Source organism: Toxotes jaculatrix, chromosome 11 (genome assembly GCF_017976425.1).
Source record: "Toxotes jaculatrix isolate fToxJac2 chromosome 11, fToxJac2.pri, whole genome shotgun sequence".
NCBI classification, from domain to species: domain Eukaryota; kingdom Metazoa; phylum Chordata; class Actinopteri; family Toxotidae; genus Toxotes; species Toxotes jaculatrix.
Genome location: NC_054404.1, coordinates 16,422,661 through 16,449,972, shown reverse-complemented (window position 1 = coordinate 16,449,972; position 27,312 = coordinate 16,422,661). Strand labels below are relative to the sequence as shown.

General features: G+C 40.7%; 1 protein-coding gene across 1 annotated transcript; it reads right to left on the bottom strand.

Moving 5' to 3' along the window:
* Window positions 1-2,970: 2,970 nt before the first annotated feature.
* Window positions 2,971-27,085, bottom strand: kif16bb (kinesin family member 16Bb). Its single transcript, XM_041050402.1, has 19 exons — window positions 27,039-27,085; window positions 26,893-26,956; window positions 26,690-26,833; window positions 26,466-26,582; window positions 25,607-25,704; window positions 23,414-23,529; window positions 23,165-23,307; window positions 22,657-22,825; window positions 22,025-22,153; window positions 21,643-21,818; window positions 21,458-21,523; window positions 21,306-21,365; window positions 14,774-14,893; window positions 14,568-14,619; window positions 14,327-14,464; window positions 12,874-12,956; window positions 10,497-10,585; window positions 6,121-6,211; window positions 2,971-5,422 (listed from the first exon to the last, which is right to left on the bottom strand). The coding sequence occupies exons 1-19, from the start codon at window positions 27,083-27,085 to the stop codon at window positions 3,158-3,160; spliced, it is 4,167 nt and encodes a 1,388-aa protein (XP_040906336.1). The 3' UTR covers window positions 2,971-3,157.
* Window positions 27,086-27,312: the final 227 nt, after the last annotated feature.

Here is a 27,312-nt window from a genome sequence, read left to right as displayed (position 1 = left end):
GAGGCAGAAAAGGAGAGAACAGAGAAAAAGTGATGGAGGTAGAGGAATGGATTTGCAAAAGTGACATGGACAGAAGGCAAGGAGAGGAAAGAGGCAAAATTAGTGTAGGAGAGGATGAGAGGAACATAAAGGAAGCCTAAAAGCCTTTATTATATAAATGTATATATTAATTATAAAATTATTATAAGAATTTAATATTTTTTATTATTAAAATAAATATTTTCATACTAGTACATTTTTATCATTCCTCTCCCCCTTGTGACCCTTTTGTATCCATCCTACGCTCCCTCTCTTCTTCTACTCCCACCCTCTCTTTTATAATTATTTCATTTACAAAGATCATGAATATATTTTGGTTTCTCTTTTACAGTAACAGTACAGACAGTGAATGGGACAGCACAGCACACCGCACCACCCTCGCGATTTACTGCAGGGGAATTGTCTAGTTTCAAGTTATTTCAATTTGAGAGTCTTTGTTGGTTTTTAAACTTTAAAAATTACAGTCCATATTATTACTTCAGTATTAGCTCCAAGTTTTTACCTTTATTTTACAACTTTACTGTTTTGCCTTATAGGACAATATAGGGCAAACTCACCACCAGCATTATAAATTATCCTCTGGCCTCTTTTCCAAAGGCCTTTTGTTGAGATTAAATTGGGAAGCCAGCCTCTCTGAAAGATTATTCGATTATATTATTTTATTTGAGAGCAAAGATTAATTTGTAACCAGGAAACTGACTCTCCAAGCAAAAGAAACTAAAGGAGATGGGATAGTTTTAAGTTTACAAGTCCAGAAGTGATTTAGTTATTAAACTTTACAGAAACATCATCAGGGCCAGTTTACACCTCTGCAGGAGGTTGTGGATTAGCCCTCAAAACGTCTGAAGAAAACATATAAGTGAATCACTTATACGTTTTCTTCAGACATATAAGTGAATCACTGAATTTTTGTGACTGCTACAGGCTGCCAGAACTGTCAAGATTGACACAAAAAAGGTTTAGCCCATCAGCAGCCAAGCAATGAGAGAACTGACTGTCACATTCACAGGCTTCCAAAGGAGGAGGTAAACAAATTATCCTGTTATGTGCTGTCAATGACAGTGCGTATTAGGGCCGGAGAACCCAGTGGGAAATCACACAGAGTAATGATTAGAGATTCAGAGCCTGCCAGTGGGTATTTATATCTGCGGTCTGAGAGTACACTTCCCCTTAACCAGGCTGTGCCTAACAAGAGCTCCGGTCTATTTCAGAAACAAACCAGTCAGTGAACTCAACATGAGATTCAGCAGTTTTCCCGTTACAGAAAAACAAATTCCAAAGTTTAGATTTACTTCCATGAATACTTTGTTTTCATTGCTGAGACATAATTTACCCCTAATATCAAAGATTACTCTCTACCCCATAATTTGTATCCCCAAGGGAGGCCTTCATTGAAAAACAACACACTGAAGGTGTCACATTTGGTTCAGCTCCCTCAAGGAGGAACTCTCCAGCCCCTCATTCCACATGGCAATAGCTAGAACAATCACTAAATTTTCTAAATCACTAATAATCAGTGTGTTGTGATATTGGATGGAGACACCAACCCTCTGTTTCCAAATACTGCCACACTTTATGGACCCCTAACTGCAGAAGGTAATCTGGCAATCTCTCATTTTGCAGTTGTTATAAAACTGTTCATAACCTGCAAAAAATATTTGCAATACATTGGCTCTGATGTAATCTGGAAATGTGGAAATCAACCCATGGAAAATTAAATCCATAATTCTAATCTTTTTCCCACACACCAGACTACCATCTCCATTTCATTATATCAGGTTATGATTTGTCTGCCTTTTGTGTTTTATTCACAGGAAGGCATGATACACAGTAGGTAGCTTGCATGCTAATTAACTGTCTCGAGCAAAAGGGAAGAAAAACAACCCTCTCACATCCCTGAGCTTTCATCCTGGCTCAAACCTCACTGCTACGAGGTGTGATGTGTTTCTTCATTCGAGACTAAATCTCCATCCTTCATGCTGGAGCAGACAAGAGGACTGATTGCACTATATTGCCCCTGTAATTTTCCATGCTGGATGGGGTCACTCAGTCAAGAAAAGGAGCAGACAGTCTTTAGCTCCAACTCTCTAGATGTGAATCAAACTCGAGTTTTTTTTTCCTCAGACGCAGCATGATCAACCTATCCAAAATTTATCGCAGGTCCACGTGGAGTGGACAACGCTGACTGGCAGGGGTAAACCCTTTGAGCCGATGTGCAGATAGTAACCGTGTGGTGGAAGTTCAGTTTGACCTCAGACACAAAGAGTGCATCTTTCTAGTGGAGAGTTCAGTAATAAGGGTGGAATACAGATTCATGCAGAGTCCTCAACAGTGAGGGAGAGGCTCAGAGTAAAAAAAAAAAAAAAAAAGGGACCCGTGCCAAAGCTAACATCAGAGAGGAGTGTAGAGAGAAAGGAAGCCTGACAGAGATGATAGGAGGACAGAATATTAGACATTAGAGAAAGCAGTGAAATGCATCAGACTCTGAATTCTTTGTTTTCCCAAGTTAAAGGCTCAACTATCAGAGCCTATCTGCATTCTAAGTGGTAAACAAAACTCCAGAGCAGCAGTGGATTTACCTTGCTTTTATTTTTACAAACATTTTCACACATTTCCATTTCACAAAAAGTTATTTTCATTTAAAATATTTGAAACTAGCAACAACTTGACATACATGTGACATACATGATATACAACTTAAGTAACAATGACAGCGAGATAATTTTGTCTAAAATCCTTCAAAAATACTACAAAAAACATTTTTAGTCTTTTATTTTGAACCTTTAGCTAGTAATTATTTAAAACATTACACATTAGGCTGACAACCTCTTTGACAAAAATAATAATGGGGAAATGATGGGAAACTATAAAGGACAAAAACAGAGCAAGAACAAAGAAATTCAAGCGTTTTAAGGATAAAATGTTGGCATGTAACATAAAAACGAACAAAAACTAAACAGATCAATACTGAAAGTTTAAAATAGCTCATAGTTGTCACTGTCATTTTATGTTGAAGCTGTCTTTTGAACTGTCTGGATGGGATGCACTTTTGCCATTTGCTCCCTGTTAGTGAGAGTTTTCAAGCTGGGCTGTTCATTACTGGCTGTTCAGTTCTTGATCAGACATTTGACAAGTGATTAATCAGGCAGGCGGCCTCAGTGGAGCAACTGAAAGTTAATTTCCACACTTCTGCATGCAGAGATGAATTTGAAGCATGTGCAGGCAGGGTAGATACCTTAGTCACGCTTTCAGGGTGACCCCTGCCCTTCACATTCGCTAGGATTACATCCAGTCTGACAGCTCCACGCTTGTCCTCATCATGCACCAGCACGCAGCGCACATCTGAGCGTTGACGAAGCGTCAAGTCATGGAATAGGGGACGGTGGGGCGCTATGGTGATAGAGCTTGGGGTTGGGTGAAAGACAGCATCCTCCTGCACCAGACCAAGGTGAGTATCAGTAAGTAAAAGCTGGGCAAGAGGCTCAGTGCGGGCACTGGGGCTAACACACACCCCTACACTTGTGTACAGTAGTAGCTGCACCTCTGCCAGAGTGACTGTATTTTGATCCATGTTACAATGAAGAAGGTAAACCAGATCAGCAAGATTCCTCTGAAACTGACAGCAAACCCTAAAGCCAGCATCCAGCAGCAGGTCAGGTACATAAGCCTGACAGTCTAGAGACATCTTCATCAAGTCTCCACGTAGCAGTGGGTGCTGAGAGACCCTGATGTCCCCAGGGCAGATGACACCAAGTATGGCCCAGCACAGCTCTCTGGTAAGCTTCTGGCTGTGTGTATACACACCCAGGATGCTCTCCTCTGTAGCGCCCATCAAACGCAGACTGTGGCCTGCTACACCTATGTGCACCTCCTTCAGCTGCAGCAAGGGGAGGTGATGGAACAGAACTAGGGGCCCAGACTCAGTGGTCAGGGTATAGAGGCCAGTCTCTGCCAGGATCAGGAGGGCAGGACGGGGCTCAGGTTGGCTGCATTTAGCCACATTCAGCCAACAGAGAGCTACGATTTTCTGGGAGGGGATCACTGAGGTGGAGATGATGGAATTTAAAGCATCTATCGTGTCTAGCAATGGCAGAGTTTGCAGGTTTGAAAGGGACTCAGGAAATTCTATCAGTGTTTGACTGAAGATTTGGACATCCTCTCTGTTCTGCATAGTCCTTAAGTTCTCTAGTGCCTGACCTATGTCTTCGGATGCAGGGGAAACCTCCAGCTCACTCATGTGTTCCACTGGCATCAGCTCTGTGATCATTTTGTCCCCTTGTTTTACATAAACATCAGCCATGTCTTTCTCTTGCAGCAGGTCACCGATACTCTCATTCCTTATCCAGATATCCTCTGGGATTGGTGGCGTGTCATCTGGCATTTCTCCTGCTTTGCTAAAGGTTTGTGTTGGTGTCAGGGCTGGGAGTTGTGTGGTGTCAGGATTAATGCAGCCCTGAATCATCTGAGCTGTCTCCTCAGGCTGAAGTTGTTGAGTTATCTCCATCTGGATGTGCTGTATGAGCGGTAGTTCTTTCACTGTGGAAAAAATGTGACTATCCTTGAACAGAGAGAAGACAAAGCTCCCTTTAACCATGGAGAGGACCTGGCTGTCCTTCACTGTAGACACAACATTACTTTCCCTGACTAGGGAGACGACATGACTAGACCAGCGGGCCCCGACAGGCTGTAGTCCCTCTTCCCTGACTTGCTGCAATACTGTGCCAGAACTCCACAGGAGACGCCCTGCATCCTGGACCATCCAAGACACTCTGCTGACCAAAGAGCCTAGTGCTGAGTTTTGAGCTGTGCCTGTTGCAGTCTCTGTCTCACACACTCCTCCCGGGATCTCCTCCAAACCTCCAGATTCATCCATCTCTCCACAGCTGAACTGGCCCTCGAAGATAGTTTCCTCAGGTGGACCGCAGGGCGCCTGACTGCTGAGAGGCTTTTTGTCAAGTTGAGAATGAGTGCTGGTCTGTGGGAGGATAGACATGGAGTTAGTTCCTCCTCTGCTCTGCAGGTGGGATATGCTGCTTAATGAGCTCCCACCAGAGCCAGGTCTCTCCTTGTAGCAGTCAGCCACGACACCTTGGATCTCGTTAGCATTCCCCTCTGGCTTCATGCCACATCCATCACCCGGGCCCAGGACACTTGTCTGCTGGAGGCTGGCATCCCCTGACCAAACCTCCTCTCCCTTATAACTTGCAGCTCCAGCCTGACTCTGAGCTTTTCTCCATGGCCTCTCACACATGAGCCCTGGCCTTGATTTATGACACAAGTCCGTCTCCTGATCATGACCATCCCCGGTGCTTACCCCACCCTGTAGTGCGTCTCCATCCAGCTCAAAGTTAGTGTGAGGGAAGGGATATTTTCCAGGTATGGCCTAGTTTACATTGTATTGGTGGATGAGAAAAGGAGAGGAAAAAAAGTTTGAAAAATTTTATACAGAGTAATTTTAAAATCCTGTTTTATGGAATTTACTACAAAATAATTAAGGCCACTGCTGAGAAGGAACTAAAATAATTATTTCACCCAGCTCCCTTTAAAAAATAAGGTTATTTATGTATTCAATTATATTTGAACACATGAACAGGAAAAATGGAGTGAAGAGTAACAAGGTACATGTATAAACAAATATTTCAAAAGTGCCCTCACTGCAATATGCTTTCACAAAATGAGTGTCATTTCTTTGAAACCCCTACAGGACAGTGTAATAGGGTTTAAATATGTGCATAATAAACAAACAGAACAAACCAAGGGAAAAAGTATTTCATGCCTCATAAAAATCTGTATTGGACCTATTTGGAGAGAACTGACATTTGCTCGGTTTTGCAAAGACAAAAGCAACTTATACTTCAGTTTCATTGTGGCAATATAGTGTCTTGAAGAAAACCTATAGAACAAAGTCTCATTATATGCACAGTTTTTTAGCTTTATTTGATTTCTTAAAAACAATTAAAAGTCATGTTTAATTCAACTCAACTAATTCAACTAATAGATTGTTGATTAAATCCTTACTTATAATATATTTTATCAAGACAGTGATTTATTGTAACTGTAGAAAAAACTGTGAATACATACTGTAGTCGTGAACTTCTCTGTTGTGGCAGAGGTAAGACAGCTGCTTGGCACGTTGGACTCTGCTGTCTCTGCAGCCAGCATATCCAGCAGACTGGAAAAGGACATAGTGAAGATACAAGAACGAAATAATACATTTCATTTTCTATCAGAGAACAAAAATTGCGTCTTGATATGAGGAGGCGTGTTCACAATATAGCTGTGGTTATATGCTTATACATGCTGCCAGGCTCTTTGTTTTCAAAAGCAAATTTAATTATTTGCTGTGGTGTGACACTGGAGACTTCAAACAGTTTGCAGGCAAAAAGATTGCAATACCCCCCCCCCCCCCCCCCCCAAAATAAAAAAAAACATCCATTAGATTTGAAAAGCAAACAGCCCAAATGGCTGGATGAGATTAGAGCCACTCTACTAGCTGTGAAATTAAATAGAATCTGTGCATGTTGATTTGAGGATTTACATACAATACTCAGCACTCTGGAGGGGGGAGCAGAAACCAAATATACAGCTCAGAATGATTTCTGACAGTAAACAGCGGCTTTGGCTGAGCTTTGTGCGTTGCAGCAGGTTGACGAGGGGTGAAAGCGGGAGCATTAAAGCACTGACATCATCAACAAGAGGGACACAGTGCAAGTCCTCGTGACGCTTAAAGGATTTTAGCAGATCCTGAGGATCAGTGGAGAGGATGTCCTGTACTCAGCGATGTTTGTCTACCCGCATGAGTAAATGGAGAAACACTGATCTGGGATTCCCAGTGTAAGAAGCTGACCAAATTTTCTTGAAACTTTTTTTTTCCCTGTCACACACACGCAGAGGTTTACAGTGTTCTTGCTGTGAAATGACTGTGAACAAACTGGGTACACAAACAAAGCATTCATAAACATCACCACAGAGAGCACAGTTTGCCTCTGCCTAACTTACCCATTACTATTCTCTTCCATCTCTGCCCCCTTTGTCTTCTCCTCTGCTCTCTGTTGATATGGAGCTCTGCTGTTTTCCTGTGGAAGTCTTTTGATGTCCCAGTTGCATCTGTTCAGGTTTTCTTGGACCTGCTGCAATGCCACCTCCTGCTGGTTGAGCTCGTCTTCCATCCTCCTTGTCATCACATCATACATGCACACGCACACACACACACACACACACACACACAGATTTTACACATTTTACGAGGTATATCATTCAAATGAAAAAAAAAGTGCTTTCATACACACCCTTTAACACATCTCATACCATACTTTCAAACATTTCCAGTTCATTTTGTGGCTGTTTTATGAAAATCCAACCCAGATATTTGAAAGAGGCACCTAGAATGCTGAGTAAAAGAACACCTTAAAGTGACTCACAAAAAAGAAGGAAAAAAAAATCACATTTCAGAGCTAGATAGTTTTGTAGGTAAGATCATTCTAGCTGCACTAAAGCCTGCAGCAGGAGGCATTAAGTGGCACAGGAGCTCCTGGAGTGATGGACGTTAACCAGTGTAAAAACACTATTTCAGGAGATGCAAGCTCCTAATAACAACCTGTCGGTGGTCAGAGAAGGCAAGTAGTAAAGTTGCCACTTGGCCTTCTGGCCAGAGACGGAGGATACTGAGAGGGTTGTCAGATGAGGGACTTTAAGAGCTAAGGTGGCCATTAAAAGCAGCGTGGGTCAAACACCAGCTGGCTCGCTCCATTAGTGGGAGCTCTCAGAGTCCAGACTTGCGGGGTTTGAAGGAGCTGCATTTCAACTTGGCTTCAACATACTGTCTTTGTTACACAGTCCATTTAATAAAGAATGAAGAAGAAGAATTTATACGCAATACAAAATGCATGGGATGCCACAACATAACAGAGAGTCATTTCTTGCCTCTACTAGCAGTATCTGTCATAGACAACTACAAGTTCAGGAATTTACATGAATTATTTGATATTTTCCCAAACAAATACCTAAATTGTTTTTACCATAAACCAATCAATAAATTCATGGGAGAATTGACTATTAAAATGCTGCATGGCCTATTCTGCAAATCAGCACACTTATGGGAAGCATTAATGCCACATTCAGTGACCCAACTACATCATTACAATGTTTACACGTCTCTAAACAGGCAACCTCCATTATCTGTATTTCTATACTGAATAAATTATAAGTGAGGAACCCAAACACTCCATTTCTAAAAGAAAATGTAGAGTGGGGTATAGGAAATGTGAACAAATGATTTACTTAAAGGACTGTTTGAATTTAAAATGTAAGATTATTACAACCTTATGTAGACTCAGTTTTATGTATAACAGGATTATAGGCAAGGCTATGTGAGAGAAATCTCCATTCAGCTGGCATATAGGAACTTAAATATCGCATACGTATGAGTTGAATCAACGATCAGGGCAAATACAAAAATGTGAAGTGGTCCCATCCCCTAGGAGCAGGTTGTTAATGTGGTTGGCCTCTTCCCGTCAGAACTGTCAAGTGAGAAATTCTGGGTGCAACTGATGTAGCTGATAATGGGCAGGGTGCTTTTGTTGCGGTGGACCACCCCCTCAAGCAACTGCAGGTCAGTTGACACCTTGTGTCACTCCCAGAGCTGCACAGATACCCACAGACACAGCTTGAATTCAAATTATCTGCTCCTATTTACTTCTGAGTGTCATTTCTAAGATGACTGGACAAACTTTAAGATCAATTCTGTCCTTGCTGTGAGGGAGCTCATGTTACGTGAACAACAAGCTGAACAAGGATGGAATATATATCTAAACAAGAGATGAAAAAGACTCCCACCCCACGGCCAAGCTTGAATTCTTGAACAGATGATGATACAAGTACAGAGGAGGTCCAAAAAACATGTAGAATATAAGCTGAATGCAATGTTTAATATTTTATCCTGCATTTTCAGTAAAAAATGTGACCTACAGAAGAATCAAGTGCTTTTAGCAATGTGCCATGCTGCCATGTCGGCCTCTGTGTATTCTACATGTATTTTTTCTATACTGTTAAAAAAAAAAAAAAAAAAAAACAGCTGACAGTCCTGCTGCTGATCTGCCATTAACACCTACATACTTCAATCAAGCTTGGCCTCCGTCAATCACTGACTCCCACCGACTTCCATTCTTTTCCACCTTCCACCGACTCAGTAATACAGCTTTCAGTTTTTTAGATGTGCAGTTGACTAATAGTAGCCTTGAAGTAATCTACAACCTGTATTCACCCTTTTATATCTAACCAGTGTCAGAGTTGCACAGGGTTGCAGGAAATGGAATTGGATACTGAAAGCACTATGAACCACCTGAACAGAAACACTGCTTTTTGGGGATACAGCACGGTGAGGGGAAATTACATGTCAGACAGCTCCACATGCTGTAAAACATCAGGGTTTTCATATCATGAGAGACCACGAGTGTGTCTCAAATTGCTCACTACTACTTCAGTAGGTGGTGAATCACTGGAGAGTGAATTGGATTTTTGGGCACTAATTCAATGAACACTGGGACACTGACAGATCAATGACCTGTCACACAGCTCCAAGGCAGTGGCAGGGTATAAAGATGTCACATTAGCATAATGTCTCTCAGAGTTTGGTAGGCTATAGCACATAGTGTCTTTTAAATTATCCTGATGGCACATTTTTATAGAAGAATGAGTGAATCCAGGTGAAAACAGGTGCAGTCTATGTTTTGCTTTCAGTTCATACATTATCAGTGTCACATAGTGGTTTTAACTGGCCTAAATCCTAATCTAATTTACCTATGTAAACCTCACTGTCTACTTGTTGTGACAGAACGTCTGTCTCAGTATTGAATTTGCATCCTTGGGAGTTGGAAATTTGTCATGACACTTCAACATATTTGTGTATACCTGTTGTGTGACAAAATAATCTCAACTCAAAGTTCACTCAACTCGCTTTTGCAGAGCTTTCAACCATGTCAACTGTGAGACGCAGTCAACAGGCACAGTTGTAATCCTCATTATTATGCACATCTATAATAAAACAAAATCTAATATCACACACCACACTGCCTCACTTCCAATCAGTGCCTTTTTTTTCCTAATGCAATGTGGAAAATGTTCTGGGGAGCTCAACTTCAGGTGCACTGCAGGGATTTTGGAAATGGGACACAGGGCAGTTCACTACCTACTGAACTAGAAGGCTTTTTGGGACATGCCCTCGGTCGTAGGAGAAACGCCTGCTGTGATTTCCACTGGCTCAGCATGAGGCACTTCAGAATGGCTTTTTGCATGTTCCCACCTCTCCTCACAGAAATGCTGCCATGATTTATGGCTTTGATTTGCTCTACGGTCCCAATGAATGCTGCTCAATAAGTAGGCATATTGTGGAGATTGAGGTGGAGTGGGTTCAGTTACGCTGGGGTCACAGAGTGCACACATCTCTGCATAAGTCTCACCCTGGATCCTGCAGCATCACCTTGGACAGATTCTCTGTAGATTTGGACATGTCAGTCAAGGACGAGCTGAAGGCAGAGAGCAGCCCGCTCTGCAGAGAACAGAATGAGACAGCACTGTGAAATTAAAGTGTAAGAACAGAGTGGCAGCTGCCTATGGTAGATTTGCAATTATACAAATGGTTTAATTATAGTATATACTGTACGTCATCAGTAGTACAGTATAAGTACTTCCAAAAATGAGGATAAACAGTAAGAAAATATACCTAAAATAAAAGAGTCATACATGTTGGCTGTACACAACCTGGTCCATTCCTGTGATTCCATATAGCTCTTACAGTTTATCTTTAGCACTGTTCTTTCCGACTATTTCCACATTTTCACTCTAAAACTAAAAGGGAATGTAGTACAATTTACTCCTTATTGAAGCAGACTAGTTTAAAAGCCACTTTTTACACAACAGTCACACATGATATTCTGGCTGTGCTAGCACATATTCAGACTGAGCGAATGTGGAGCTCTTGAGACCATCTCATTTGGAATGAATGTTAAAAATAAATGGCAAAGACTCTTCTTAGAACCGTAGCTGGGCCTGGATGTGTCTACTTTACTTTGCTGTAATAGAGTGCAATTTTCAATAATGCAGAGAGCAGAAAGCTGTCAAAAACCAGAAGTACAGCTATGTCTACACAATAGTCTGAATCCATTTTACAGCATATAATGTTATGAGGCACAGGAAGTAATGCTTAAAGGGAACTTAATTTAAGTTGTAGGTTACAGTCTATTAACTAAGTCTTTTTCTATCACATGCTAAAATAACTTTATTTTACAGAAAATGTATACAAGGCCAGAACTTAATTTTAAAATGCAGTGACTACTATAGCAGTATTATCAGATTCTGTCATTGTCAGTGCTCGTTCTTAGCCAATTACCTCAGCATATCACAGTCATTTGATCAACGGAGGCTTAAAAACATCCAAATTTGATCATCAATAATCTAAATATGTGCCGTAACTTTCACTCTGCCATAAAGCTATGAGCAGCAAAGCACCCTGGGCAACAGTATTTGTATGCACAGTGTTTACTCTCAAGAATAGAAGCCTGTAGCTCAGTGTCGGCCTCTTGGTGACCTGCTTCACTAAGTGTGTTCTCACACAGACACAGACTGAAAGTCTTGCTTTATGTATACTCACAACTGTACCACTTTTTTTTTTTTTTTTTTTTTTAACAATTTTTATGATCAACCTTACTTTTCTTATTTGGTATTTTTCAGTAAATGTGGCAATGCGTTTTTTTCCTTGGAATATCTCCATAACTGTTGAAAATTAACAAACAAGCAGTTAAACCTTACAGATACTGCTCACTTACCACATTTTAGCTGTACACAGAGCTCCATTCATCTTATATAGGTAATTTCTGAGGACAAAAGCTGTACAAGTTGTGATTTAGGTGCAGACATCTGTCTTCACTTTGAAATTAAAGAACTTTTTTTCTGTTGACCCGTGTAAAAGAATAAAGTCCTAATTACATCCGTAATTTGTTGATGTTAAACAAGAAAACGATGTTCAAGAGAGTGAATACTTTTTATAGGTACTGTTCATAAAAAGACTCTAGACAGTTCATTGTTGAGTCGTTCTCAGAGCAACTTATAAATCAAATGCTCTTCTCCATATCTGTGTAGATACGGGTAAATAGAACAGAAAAGGGAAATAAATTCAAAACTGCAGTAAACTTGTTTTTAAGTTTATGTGTCTTATATTTTCAGGTATGGTTTACTAAATTATTTATTTAATTCCTCCAAGCACATAAACACTTGAGGGTGTTAATGCTTGCAAAACTTCCAAGAGTGCTTAAACATTAACATTATTGGAGACAAAGACTGGTTGCAGCTTCTTCTGGAGAAAGGCTGCACGTACTCACACAATGCCTCTTTAAAACACACATGAAAGTGAATGAAAGTGGAGAGGGAGCTGTTGCAAGATGGACAAAAAGCAGCCAGTTTTTAAAACCACTGCACCTGGCCTCCTCTCAGGAACAGCAGAGTGCTTTTCCAAGACTGAAAACCATTCAACATTGTGGAGAGATTGTTTGTGATGTGCTTGTCCGCCGCTTTTTTGTGAGCCAGTTAATCAGAGTTTCATGCTCAACAGGCAAAAACGAGCAGCAGCAGCTGAGAAGCGGGAAGTAGTTCTTATTCTCATCCGAATCAATCTGCATGGATCACACTGGTGGTGTTTTTGTGAAGTTCCTGATGTTAAGTGTGAACAAGAGCAATGTTTGCTTGAAGGAAGTAGGTATTAAAGTTGGTCGTTATGGAAACAAAGTGCATGATGCTGACTTGCTTTAACAAAATTACCAGCAGAAAATGTGCTGTCAGTACCTGGCGTTTCTCTCTGAGCTGGGAAGCTTCAGTTGGGTGATTAAACCTTAGTGTGGTCCCTCTTCCTAGCTGTATGATCACACCTGGAGGGAACCGAAGAGGTAAAGCATAAAAAAAAGATGGCAAATCACCAACTGACTTACCAACTTCTACTTTGCTATTTGGTATAAATGCTGCAGCAACCAGTGAATTATGCATTACACTTTGAGAAAGACTGGCAGAGGCAAAATGTGATGTGTTTCAGGACAGATGCAAGTGACAGTAATGGTGCTGAAAGTCTTCCAGGAAACCTCTGTAGGTGTGTCACAGTATCTATAATGTATAAATAAGGTGAGGAGCAAAATACCCTGGCCACGGGAATCCTCCTGTCATTGTGGAATTGCAGTGAACAGTCTCTGCGCTGAACTTAGGAAAACTTTACAAATAGCACAAAAGTTCTCCGACATTCCTCTCTGATGAGGTAGAGTGAATGAATTGCCATGAGGAGCACAATCCCCAATGTGACTGGCAGTGACCTGGACCAGGGGGATGATTTACCAGAGAAGATGGTCCAGGGTAACTTTAGAAGTCTTGTAAGGCTATAGAATTGAAGTGATATTAGGGTTTATATATCAGAGTCGCGCTCATATTGCCATATCCACAGATTTTCTCGAGGTTTCCTCTCCATTCTCCACCTCCTCTCTCAGCACAGCAAATACTAATCTTGGTGCTACTAATGACTTCTGACGAGTGACAAAGCACCTGAGAGGGCAGCCTGTGATGGATTCCAGCTGCTTTTGGACTGAAAATTACTATCATTTGTTCAAGAAAATAGCTTCAGATGCAGCCGTTTCTGAAGGGGATATTGGATAAATTGAAATGGTTATAAAAGAGACTAGCATAGCAGGGCCTGCGCTGCCTGGCTCTGTGTGCAGTTTTTATCTCTGGAAAGCAAAGCAGTGTGGATGAGGAGGCAGTAAGCAGCGAAAGCTCCCAGCCCCGGCAAGCAGGGTCGGCTCAGGGGGGCAGGAGTTTCAGCTCGGCTTGGCTCTGTCCTTTGAAAGGTTAATGATCTGGCCCACTTCAAACCTGTCGGCCCTATCAACTCCATCTGCCAATTAAATGGAGGGCCTGGGGCTTTGTCTGGAGCTTTGTCCGGGGCCTCTCGCCCTTCAAAATATTTAGTAAGAGAAATGGCATCTGCCCTGTGGAGAGCTGTGTTCACAATCCACTCATGCCCTGAGTGCGCTGCTGTGGGGAAGCCAGGGACACAAAGTGGATTTCATTTGCAGATGTGATGCATTGATCTCATATAACTGCATTCAAAATGGATGGAAGCATTATTGCCTCCCACTTGCGAAACAATTGTGAATCTGAGAGAAATCTTCATTATTACAGAGAGGCCTTGCCTGTTCTCCCTTGCCTTGTTCATTAGAGAACATCAGGAACATATTAGCTTTGCAGAAATGCTTACCCTGTGTCAGCTGGCAGGGATCGGTGACGACAGAGCCATTGACTGAACACAGTGCACCATCCTGAGGGATCAGAGTCACGGTCCCAGCGCAGTTCTCAAGCACACAATGTTCACTGAGGAGCCCGGGCCCATGAAGCACTACAATGCAATTAAATGTGAAAGCATATAAAGAAATACTGCTTATTTCCAGTTCAGTGGATAACACAGCACCTGGGAATATACTGTAGTAACCTTGACTCACCAATATCCTGACTACAAGATGCTTTATCACTCCCGATCAGGGTTTTGCCCTCCTGCAGTGGAGATTCAAAGGTCATAAGAGAGTACACAAGCTGTTATTTGACAATCTGTGTAATTAACAAAAGCAGTGGACCTTGGCTGGTAATGATTTCTGAGAGAACCATAGAGCAATGTGTGAATTATATTAAAATCAAATGCTGTATTTACTTTCAAATGATAGAGGATGATTCCAGTGCTGAGTAGATCTTCTTCAATGCCTATGAGATGAGGTAACTGGCAATCCAGGACCACTCCACTCCCCTCCTTCCTCAGGGCCACAGTCTCTTCCTATAGGACACAAGAGAATATACAGTGAGGGGGTAAAAAAAAAAAATCTTTCAATAGCCTGTAGCTGGAATGGCACACAATATAAAATAAAAATGCTGACAGACATTTAATGGCAACCAGCAGAAAACTGAATTCTTTATGACTGCTCTTCCTTGCCTGAAGGCCACGTAGAATAGCTGCGTTCCAACCATGTGTCGCCATGAAGCAGTAGAGTGGCTAACGGCGAGAGACACACCATAAATCATTCAGATTATCGTGGTGAGAGTCAGACTGTACATTGTGTTCAGCGAGCGAAACAGACGCAACGCCACCACCCACACACACGTACACGCAGGTGGGTTGTATACCATGCACCATTGCCTTTATTGATACATAGCTATCAACACTGTATGTTGCTATTAAAATACTCCCGGGCTTGTAAAGTATGTCAACTTTAAATAACACCAACAAACTTCAGCTAGTTCTATGTCATTTACAACGTCTGAGAAGAATATTGTGTGGAAGGTCAAACTGAAGTTAATTCCTGTGCCTTATACATGCACATGAAGAGGAAAGCTTGCTATGGCTTAAACATAAAGCTAGAGCTTTTTTTTATTTCATTGTGTATTATTATTAGTTGAGGAAAGTGAATAACTGAAGTAAAATGAATCCTTATAAGATTATTTAATAGGGACTCTTTCTCAAGGCATGATGTGTTGATTAATACCACACTATTGTGACACATTACAATGCAACATTACAGTTAGATGACAATTCAAAAGTCAGAAGACATTCTGCTTGTCCAGAAATCCCTGCTAAATATGTATTTAATGGTGTTACAGTACGTCTCGATAAGAAGTAGAGAAACTGATTTAATCCTTGAAAGCCATTTCTAAAGCACAGGACAGCAACACTTAAACCTCTGATCTGCTCCATACACCGCTTCACTGCCTCTAACAATTGTTGCTGAGGAAATTTAAAGCATGAGTCACACCACCTTACAAGCATGTGTGTCTGTCAGGACGCGATATTCATTTAACTTTGTATAAAATGTCATTTTAGTATTATTTCATTTCGAACTCGACTAAAAAGGTATGAGTTAAGCTTTAGAAAAGACCAGACTTCCTGCAGACAGAATGAGTTCGTTGAGCGGTTAATTTGCAAATTATTCAACAAGAAATGAAACACTTAGCCTTGGATGACCTGCTCGGTTCAAAAGACACACTGAATTAAGCCGTGAAGAGAAACTTAACTCTGGGCAAGTGTTTAAGGCCGGTAACCTTTTCCTCCCAGGGCAATGGCTGTGGTTCAATAACCCAGAGTCTACCCAAGTATGAGTGGCCCTATCAGAAGTATTCTTCTGTTAAGCTGGTGGACTAATGCCTCACATTGCCATGGATTATCATAAGTACCTCCCCAAGAGGCAGAGCAGAAAATCTCACATATGGAGGACTCAGAACCAACACTCTGCATAAACTAGTTCCCCTCTCTTTCAACCTCCTCCTGCTCTCTCTTGTATAGATTGGACTGTGAAGTGAGAGATGTGTCCACCAACAGCACCACCTCACTCATTGTGAGATGGGTGAAATCTTTTTTTCTAATGAAGAAGGAGAGGCATCGACCCCAGCCCCTGTACTTAATTAAAAGGGATTCTTCACAGACTTCATTAGAGGTGGGGAGCAGCCTGGCAGATTAATGCACTGTGTCACTTTCCTCAGACACCAGGAGCAGATGAGATCCTCTTATTTTCGCCTCACATTCGCACACATATCAGAGAAAGTTGCTCAACACACCCATACAGCCAGTCAGTATGTGTGTGTGCGCTATGAGGACCAAAAAAAAAAAAAATCTGCTTTCAGATTGAGGCAGCTGGTGAACATACTGTAATTAACTGTGGCCTAGACCAGCAGCCAGGCTCGGGCAGCATTTAGGCTTCCATTAAAAGCCATCATCTGTGGTTGGGCAGAATTTTTAATGGATTTTTCTTAGCGCTTTGACAGTTCAGGTTCCCGACTTGGTTAATATGCATTTCAAAACACTGTCCACACCAGTGATTCTTTGCTGACTGCCCATCAGCCTTGTCAAGTGGAGCAACTTGTGAACTGAACAGATTGGCAAGGACTGACTCCAGAACAAGAGAAAAACGTCTGCATTTGAATTGTTCTGTTACACTAAAAGTTTGATTTCCTGAAAGAGCTCTATTTACATCCCAGATTGCTCATCTTTATAAAATTTGAATGAATAATACAAAGGAGAAAGCTTTTGGGGCTCTGAGGGTCAAAACACAACAATATTTCAGATTATACAAAAGGTGCAACACCACTTGTGATCAGACAGAACCCAAGTCAGTTCAGAGTTCATTCAGTGGATGTGTTAAGATGGAGTTGATGCTAGATTGGATCAGGGACACTCTAAATGATACACTGCTGTAATTGTTTATTTCACTGTCCAGCAACTGATGACTCTCTTCCATCCTTTCAAACTCGGTTTAAATGTTGTACAAGGAAACTGCTGAGAGCTGTGTAATGAGCTTGATATGCAACTATCAGCATGTTCCCATGCATGTAACTTGTGGTTAACAATACTAGGTCAAAACCTACTGGTCGAAATTGTGGCAAAATTGAGAAAAACTTTTTGTGGAACCACTGTAAACAACTACTTCGAATGGAGAGTAGTTGCTAAAGCCTGAATTTAAATAAATAAAGGTTGCCAAATGGGTCGGAAAAGCCAATTCATTCAGAGCAACGGCCAAAGGGGAAACTGTAACACTTCAAACTTCATCAGTCAGTCAGCAAAAGACAGACATTCCTGTAAATACAGCTGGGCCCCATGGTTGTGGTCCAGCCAAAAACTAAGGGGTGGGGGAGCTCAAACTGATAAAAGCTTCTGGAGTGATTTTTCTTCTGCTACATGTCTCACTGCAAGTCGTATCAGTTAATGGGTGTCATTTTGCACAGGCAAACAATATATGCTGAAATTTTACACGTTTATAAATTTGTTCACTTGATCAAAGAATGTGACTGTTATCTCACTGATATGTACAGCTGATTTTAGGGTCCCAACAAGAGTCCTTGTATCCACAAATTACACCTATAACACATGTGGTCACCATGTGTGTTTCAAACACTGCTGATAATAACTAATTTTCATGAATTAAACTAAGAAAATAATTTTAGAGCCAAGATTTCCTGGAATATGAAGAAAGGCAAGCTGTAGATAAGAATATGAAAGGTCATGAAATGCTATAATGACTAACTATGATGTGTAACTGCTGACAGTATGAGGTAAATAGACATTAAACAGAACAAGGCTTAGAGCACTCAGAGCTTAAGTTGTGCCTTTGTGCTGATTGTAGCATGTTTAGGAAATACAAAGACTTCTAGGATCAAAGAAACACTGGTTCATTTTATCTTAGTGAAGTAGAGGTTCCTCCCACCGTGCTGTATTACATGGGGACCTGAAACCTGAAAGGATGGCTGGGGGAGCAGAATGCAACTCTTCTCATGAAGTAAAACTACTCACAAATCTGTGTACACACGTATAAAGACACACACACACACACATACATAGATATATATATATACATAGATACACACACACACCCCTGCAGTAGAACAACATTTCACTTTACCCTCTTCTTGCCTTTTTTGTTCTCTCAATCTGTTGCTGTCTGACTAGTAAGTGGCTGCTCTGGAATCCATCTCATATTAATTATTTTCCCTTCCCCACATGCCCTGTAACCAATCTGGGAAGCTGACGATGAATAACTTTGCATTCTAAATCTGCTTTGAATACAGAATTCAAAATTCTGTTTATACCGCTCTTGGTCAGCTCGTCTCCATACTTGTCTCCATACAGCTCAAGCAGAAATTTTCATCTAGCTCTCAGCAACAGAATTAGCTGAATTAAATACAAAATATATGAGACTCAAGGAGTTGGAGGAGACTGCTCTCAATTTAAAAACCATATGCTAGAGATAGAGAACATGCATATTTATAATATCATACACCTAAATAATGTGGAGGTTAGATTATATCAGGACCATTCCTTTTAAACAAAATATGTTGAAGGCCATTTGTTAAAAAAAATGACTCTAAATAAATTTCTCCAATCAGTAAGGCTTTTGTTTGTCAAGTACGCGTGCAGAATTCAAACTGGGGCTGGATGCGCTTCTCCGTACTGAACTAAGACACCACCTCTAATGTCTGTGCAGCATTCCATGCAAGAATCCCACTTATCATTTTTCACCCAGGCAGAATGCAAATGCACAGGAAGACAAATGTCAAATCCATAAAGTCATTCATCAAACACTTCAGTTTCACCAACACCAGTGTGCCTGCTGGTCAAAAGTGCGGTGGCCTTTTCGCCTAGATGTCACGTATCATGCATCATAACAGGTGCGTTTACATGGATGGGCACAGGTCTAAATAAGGCATATTTTTCACCTCCGCTCTGACAGTAGAGATGTTAGACGATGTTACCTCTGAGCATAAAGTCATCACCACCTGAACATGCAAACAGATTTCCAATACAGTAACTTTAATTAATATGCTGGACAGTCAGAGACGAAAGTGCCATATGTCAATAATCAAGACCTCTTAATTAGGAGCAGTGACAGCTGGTAATGAGTTCCAATACACTGTCATGAATAAAGGGCTGGCGAGCCACTAAATGTCACCTGCTAACCACCATACAGAGTAGAATGTTAATTACCTAACATGCACATATATAACCATATAACCACGATTCATGTAGAAGGAATATAAAATTCCCACACAATGTCTTCTTAAACAGTAGCTTCACAAAAGCAACCTGACCTCTTTCTCTGGTATCTGGTACAGGGTTACTACTGGCCGCTACAAGCCAGGAATGCAAAAATCTATTCAGAGACATCTTTCAAAGGCCACATCGACCCAACAGTTTAAAGCCACGCAAAAACAGATAGAGAGAATGCCCTGCTGGCATGTATGATGGAGACTAGAAGTCACTCCATACTCTTCATGACTGGCACGCAGCACAGTTCGATGCATAATGCAACAGGCTACTTGGCTGAACACGATGAGTCCCAAACAGATGACATTTGGTGTTATTTGGGAGGTTGGGCACAAATTCAACAGAGGAAAAAGTGTTTGGTGTAAACTCTGTGCTGGCATTGTTTGTTGCAGCTTGGGGTCTTGCGAGGATGTTGCCACCCTGTTCCAGCCTCAGAGAAGCCACATTGGGTTGCAGGAGAAGGCATATCTGTTCTGTTTCTCATTGTCACTCTCCCCAAATACTGTCCCACACTAACCTCACTATCATTACAAGAACTCAGCTTTTGGATGCCATTTAAATCTAAGTAGATGGAAAATTAAATTTAAATGCCAGGTTGACTCTAGTCTCATTACCATTTCCAGTCCATGAAGTGACTATGTGCTCTGTTCATAGGACTTGCAGTGACACCAGCTGGTAGGATGTCTACACTGCAAGCAGCAGCATCTGTCCAAACTGCTGCTGGGAGCTTGCTGTTTTGTTGATTGTTAGAGGTAATATTAATGAAGCCTCCGCAGTCTGTGTACTCAGTTGCCTTCTATTATTTATTTATATATATCCTTCTGTACCAAGCTTCAAATTGCACAATTTTGCATCAGACTTCACCAAATAGAGCTTTGGATATTGGACTTCAAAATGAAACGTATTACTAAATTGAAAATCATGGCACAGAAAACAAGATAGGCAACTAAAACACTGGCAAAAAGAGCACCTAACAAACTCCTGTCTTGTCTATAAACAACAAAGAATGCAGCTATAACTAAGGCTACCTCATGTGTTGTTGTTAAATGTTTACCTAATTCTGTGAAAAAGAAAAAAAAAACTTTAGATGTCAAACAACAGGGCTCTACTGAACATCTTCGGTTGTCTTTCTAGTACTATCTGATTAAAGAAATACAACAAAAAGCCAGCAGTTTATTCAGCACATCGTCTTGTTATCCTCTAGCTCATGTCCAAGAATCAAACATACCACACCAGGCTTCTGTGAGTCAAACAAACCACTGTTAAATTGGCTCAAGGATATTTCCACAAAAGCTGACTTGGGCTTCTTATCAATGCACTGTGAGAGTAGTTATTTCAACAAACTGGCAAATCAATCTCCTGTTGCTTCTGACTAAAAGTATTGTGGAGGGAACAAGCTCAAGCACATGCAGGGCCTTCTGGTGGCCTTAGTTATACAAGTAAGGCACAAAGAGAAAGCAAGCAATCACAGTTATTTGAATATTTTTTTTAAAAAGCTGTGACTTTTTAACTTTTTTAGACTTTAGACTTTTTTTTTTTTTTTTAAACCGTGGTTGATCTTTCAGTGTTAAAACAACAACCGTCGCGCATTGGTGTCTTTCTAGTGAAAGGCAGTGACCAATTCACTGAGTTTAAATACATGAATGAATCAGCGTTGTACCTGCAAAATACTGTGAGTCTCGCCCCATTTGCTGGTCCACTCTTTGGTGAGTACAAGAACCTGGGAGGAATAGCAGGAGTAACAGGTGTATTATTTACAGAGAAGAACACCAAAACACCTCTGTTCTCTATACTTGACAGAGGATGACTCACCTTTGCCTCATTCTGATGCAGCTCCTCCTCTACTCTGACAGAGGAAGACAGCTCCCCACAGGAGACCTGGAGTAGTGGTGAAAAGACAGCCCAACCCACAACATAACCTTTGAATAAAAGACTGTCAACATACATATTGTAGTGTCCTTGATGGCCTTTTATTTGAGCTTGAACATATGCAGGACCTGATTGGCTTCCTCTAGCAGCCTTCTGAGCCTGGTAACCTCTGCCTGCAGCTCTCTGATAACCTTCACACTGCCGTCTTCGTTCACTGTGGGAGAGTTCACTATGTGTTTAGCTCTACTGGCGTAGCGCAAAGTGCTCAGGGTCTCCCCGTAGTTCACATCAGCGGGAGAAACAGCTGCCACGAGAGGTCACAAGGGAGAAACACACACTGGTTGATGACAACTGGTGAAATATTATATTGAAAAACAAGCAAAAAAAAAAAGGATTATGTGGTTAACATTATCCTCTTCCATTTTTAAAAAACGTTTCAAGAACAGGTAATAATAAAGAGGTGACAAAACATTTTCTGTAAACAGCCTGAAATATCTTTACATTACATACTTGCTATCATAGTAGTCATGGAGTTTCCACCCAGGCTGTCTTTTAGTAGCCATGTGACCACAGAGTCTCGGTAGGGAATGAAGATCGGCTTCTTTTTTTTTGTTGACTGTCCTCCCACACTGAGGTCAGCTGGGAGGTCACACAGAAAGAAAACACAAACTCAGAGAAACTGGAGAGTCCATGTAAGATATGAAATGTTCCATCCTAACGATCTATAGATTCATTTTGGGAGCAAAAGGGTCACTAACCAATACTAAACCTTAAAAAATGTTATTAGTTTGCACTAAGGCCTTAAGATCCTAAATAAAATTCAATCATGAGTTTAATTCCAGCCATAATTTTATCAGAGTATAAATTATTTTTTCCTTCAAATGATGAAAAATCAATTTGGAACAGAACTAAACATCAAACTGAAAAATCTATAATAAAAATGTGCTGTAAAACAGGCAACCTAGAAAAGTAACCCCTATACTATGTGATATTCTGAAAGACATGGAGTCACTCCACAGTGAACAAAATCACAGTCCCCACATAATACAATCATTTTCCCATCCATTATTGAGCTGACTATCTCATTACCAGATAAAGACGTGGTGTCATGTTGTGTCAGTCATGCTGTGACTGCCATTTACCCAAAGCCGAGATCACACTGCCAAGGGTGACCAGGGATTTGTTGATGTTGGCACCTTCCTTCAGTCTGGCGCCTGTGGTGCGTGTGGCATCAGCTCTCTCGCTGCCCGCGAGGTCTACCAGGTGGATCTTACTCAGCGTCTCACGTGGCAACTCGGCATCAAACCATGCCTGTGGCATAAAAAAAAATATATATATATTACTGAGCAAACCTCATTTAGTTCAAAAGAGGCAACATCACAGAGGAATACTTAGCCGGTATCATGACAAAAAGTGCTACTTAAGATGGAAAAAATGAAAAAGCCTTTGAAGATGAAAAAACATGTTAAAAATTATCATTACACAAAACGGATACACAGGGCTAATTAGAGCTCTTGAGGGATGGGCTGTACTAACACCCAAAGAGTTTTCCGAGAAACTTAAAATAAATAAATAAATGTTTACCCCCAATTCAACATGAGACAGCATGAGACATGGCAGCAATGACAACTTCTGAACACGGCATTTCACCTGTTTGAAGCTGATGGTTAAGATGGCATGGGAGCGGCTGCTCAAGTCATTCATGCCCGTGCTGGCTGTGGTGCGGTTGGCATTGCCGAGAATGATCAGGTCCTCCATGTCACTGTGGTTATGTATCAAGTGCTTGGACAGATCTACACACAGGTTGTGATTTTCTGTATTAGATTTTCTGCATATCATAACAAGCTCTGCTGAGATGGTCTCAGGCTGGAAAATAAAACACTTAATCTTAAATCTTACTCTCAACATAGGGCCCGTCTCTGGGGTGCTCTCTCACCCTCAAGAATCCAGCATCTGTAGGCGTAGTTCTATTCTTGAGAAGGTCCTGCACGCGTTCATTATAGATCTCTAAATAGCTGGTGCCAAGAAAAACAAATGTGAAATCTGATCCAAGACTAATGAAGGGTTTCAGTGTTGACAGGTGAATGGCACAGCACCAGGTGAGAACAAAACAAGTTACTATTCACTGTTTACTATGAAACGAGGTGCACAGTAGGTTTACAGCCAAATTATTGTGCTTGCATTGTTCTGCTTGCACTGGCTATGAATAAACAAACATATGCAAAGTAGGTTTTGGCAGAGCACTTCCATCAATACTGTGGTGGGTGTGTGCAAAAAGCAAGAGGACTTGTCCGAGTGGCTGCTTCAAAAACAATGCAAGGCATGGAGCAATTAGGCTTTATGAGAGCGTGACAGTAATGAAATGGCAGGGACCACATCCTGTGAATGTAGCCATGCAGGTTTGTTTTTTGGCACAGTGTTGAGAACTCAAATGGGTTACAATAGTAGATGGTTTCTAAATGACTAGTGGCAAAGCTGGCATTATTACAGAAACAAAATTGGGAGGATTACAAAGCAAGTTACATATGATCCCAACTACCATAACCTCATTACACATATCCTACCAAAAATAATACTATCAGTTTTATTTTTTTAAATTGATGACTGATTGATAAAGTAATAAAGGAAAGCATAATCTATGAAACCATAATCTGTGGTTTTTTGCAAACATAGGTGTTTCCTGTGTTTCCTGCAACACTGACAGTCGTACTTTAATTTCACTGATAATACGAGTAGACTTTATCTGCAGAACAACGTGTAAGTCACACTTCTGCTGGGTATGTCCCAAAAATTACAGTACAAATTAGTTATTTGTCAAAAGCCGTCCCTCAATCATTTTCAAGCCATTCAACAGTTCTAAAGCAAGGCCAGGCAGAGCCAGTCAAATAAAAGCCCAATTCTAGAGCTGAATTAAACCCAAATAATGTGCCAGCAGAACAGATGATACCAAATGACTGAATAATGATTTCACAGTAGCTTGACAGGCTTAAAATCTTCAATTTTATCTCCAAACCTCAATTTTATCTCCGAACATAATCATTTAGGAGCAGAGCTGAGACACGAAATGGATATTATGATGAGACGAGATATCATCTTGGATTTTGATTATTATTTGATTATAGTAATAAAGCCTTAATCCTTTTTCTATTTTTAAAAGACTGCATTACAATTAGGTTATATTAAAAAAAAAACAGAACAACAACTAATTTTCTGTGTCATGCTTATTTGTGACTGAAGGGTTAAGTCACAGCCAAATAGAAAGTAGCCACGGTGCACTTGTTTTTTTCCATGTGTGCTCGGGTTTTGGTCAGTCACAGTGCCTTTGGTTATTGGTAACTGTGAAGTGATGAAAATCAGATATGTACTTGTTTGCTGCATATTTTTGCTATTTTTTTCTTGCTGTTTTCAAGGGTATAAGAGTCAAGCCTCCACAAGCCTTACTGCACTACTGAATTGACTGTGCTGATGATGCACCATCTCCATACAGCACTTCAAGGTACATCGTCACTCCTCATTTGTCTTATTAAAGCAGCTGTTTGAGTTTTAACTTCTTTAATTACCTAAAGCAACAAATCAACCTAAATCAACCATTTGGGAGGCAGTAAAGACAAGCCTGACATACTATCTCACATAATGTAGATTCTTTTTTATTTCTCTTAAACACATTTTACTGCATTATGACGAGTAAAATTGTATTACAGTAAAAGATCTGTGGTGGTAATACAATAATCACCAGATTTGCCTTTGACTTGTACAGTACTGTACAGTAATACTTTTTTTTTTTTTTTTTAAATTTAGTCTTACATCAGGAAATATCTCAAAAAGTGTCAGCCCAGCATGAGCAACAATAGCTTTGGATTCAGTTACTGGATCATTTTACCATAAACCAGTTTTCCTTACCAGCTCTCTATGATCAGTTCCAAGAAAATATCAGCAACTGCCCAGCCCCTACTGCTAGTCAAAATACTGTCCTGAAATCAGTTTGTTTGTTTGAAGTTTAATGATTAATGGTAAAAGTGCAAAACTGCAACTGTCCTGCAACATATCTTTGAGATAAAAAGAAATATCATTGTATGTGTGGCTGTCCCTTACCTGACCTCTGTGTGGAATGACACAGCATCACTCTTGCTTCTGTCAGATATCTCCAAGAACAAGCCTTCACAGATCCGTGGGATTAAACCTTTATCCTCCTGGCACATTAAAGGGAGAAAATTCCCCCATTTAGAACTCTTATTTCAAAATGATAGTGTTAAACATAGTGCACTTTTAAACGACAATTTCATTTTGCCCCCATTATGTTCTCTTAATTTGAATGTCTATGCTATGCTGTGACCACAATTCAGCACATGCAAAGACTGCTGAACAACACAAACAAGAAGTCATCTGATATGGAGTTACTGAAGCATAAAAGCAATTCCACTCTGAGCTGCATGCCCTCTTGTTTTAATTACAAAGTAACAGATAGTAAGCATTAAGAGGCATATATAATTATCTGGGATGTTGACAGCAGCTCTGCTGATGACCTTGCACAAGTCTCCTGGTAGACAAGCAGAAACCTCATTGGTAATGTGAAATTTCCATTGCTGTGCAAGGTGAGGAGAGAAAAGCTGTGGGTTGCTGCCCTCATCACATTTTCTGATTAGTGGGGAGAAACATGGAGATAAATGGAGAGAAGGTGAGGGATGTCTGATGGGGGTTTGTAATGTGGTGAGGAGTCAGTGCTGTGTGCACACACTAGGTTAGCAGTACTTGGGTATTCTGCGATGAAAGCTCTATAATGTTGGGAATATTTTTGACATCTTGCATGGCGATTCTTGACGTTTTAAGGGCTAATTTATAGGGCAGGTTGGAAATAACCTAAGCATTTTTATAGGGTGGCTACCCTGAAAGATACATTAAAAATGGCACTTTAACCTTAGAGCACTGAGAAAGCTGACAAGGCCTTACTTACTGTGTCACCCATCATGGTGTAGGATTTTCCCGAGCCTGTTTGGCCATAGGCAAACATACAGGTATTGAAACCCTCAAATGCAGCTTTCAACACATCAGAACCCAGGTCATGAAAAATCTAAATCAGATGAAGAAAGTGTTGGTAAAAAAATATCAGGTAAAAAAAAACAATGCATAAAACATGGGGCTCTTTGAAGGATAAAACAAAAACCAGAAGTCAGATACCCTCTCCTGAGATGCAAATAGGGGGCTTCCTCTGTCAGTTGAATCATATGAGAAGTCAAAAGAAAATGTCTTCCCTCTGTCCTTCAGCTCGTCCCCTCCGATAAGTAAAGGCTCCAATTTCAAATTAAAAAGAAAATTCCAGCTCTTAATAAAAAAAACTCATCAACTGAAGTATAGTGTATTTTTATTTTGAGATAAAATACCTTATGAATTGAGGTTGTGCTCCCCTTCACATGAATAATCACCTTCGAAGATAACTGCTTTTCTCTGTGGAGACGTGAACGTGAGTGCCATAATTTAGCGTTTCTTTTGAAAGCTCGGACAAAATAAAAGCAGTCATTCCATCTACCTCTTGTTCAGTGGACGGACTCGGACCGCAACTCTCAGTGAAGCCATTATTAATCAAAAATCAGTCAGAACACACCTGACAGCCAGCTCTCCCAGCCTGTTTCTACTTCTTCAAAAAGAATTCTGCCTCCGTATAAAGAAGTCCGCATGAATGAATGCTACGTCTTTCACAACTAATTATCACACCTGGGGCCTATCCTCACTTTTTCTTTGCACTTGGCAGACTTGCCGCTGGAGTGTATTAAGAATCGATAACCTGTACCCCCCCAAAAATA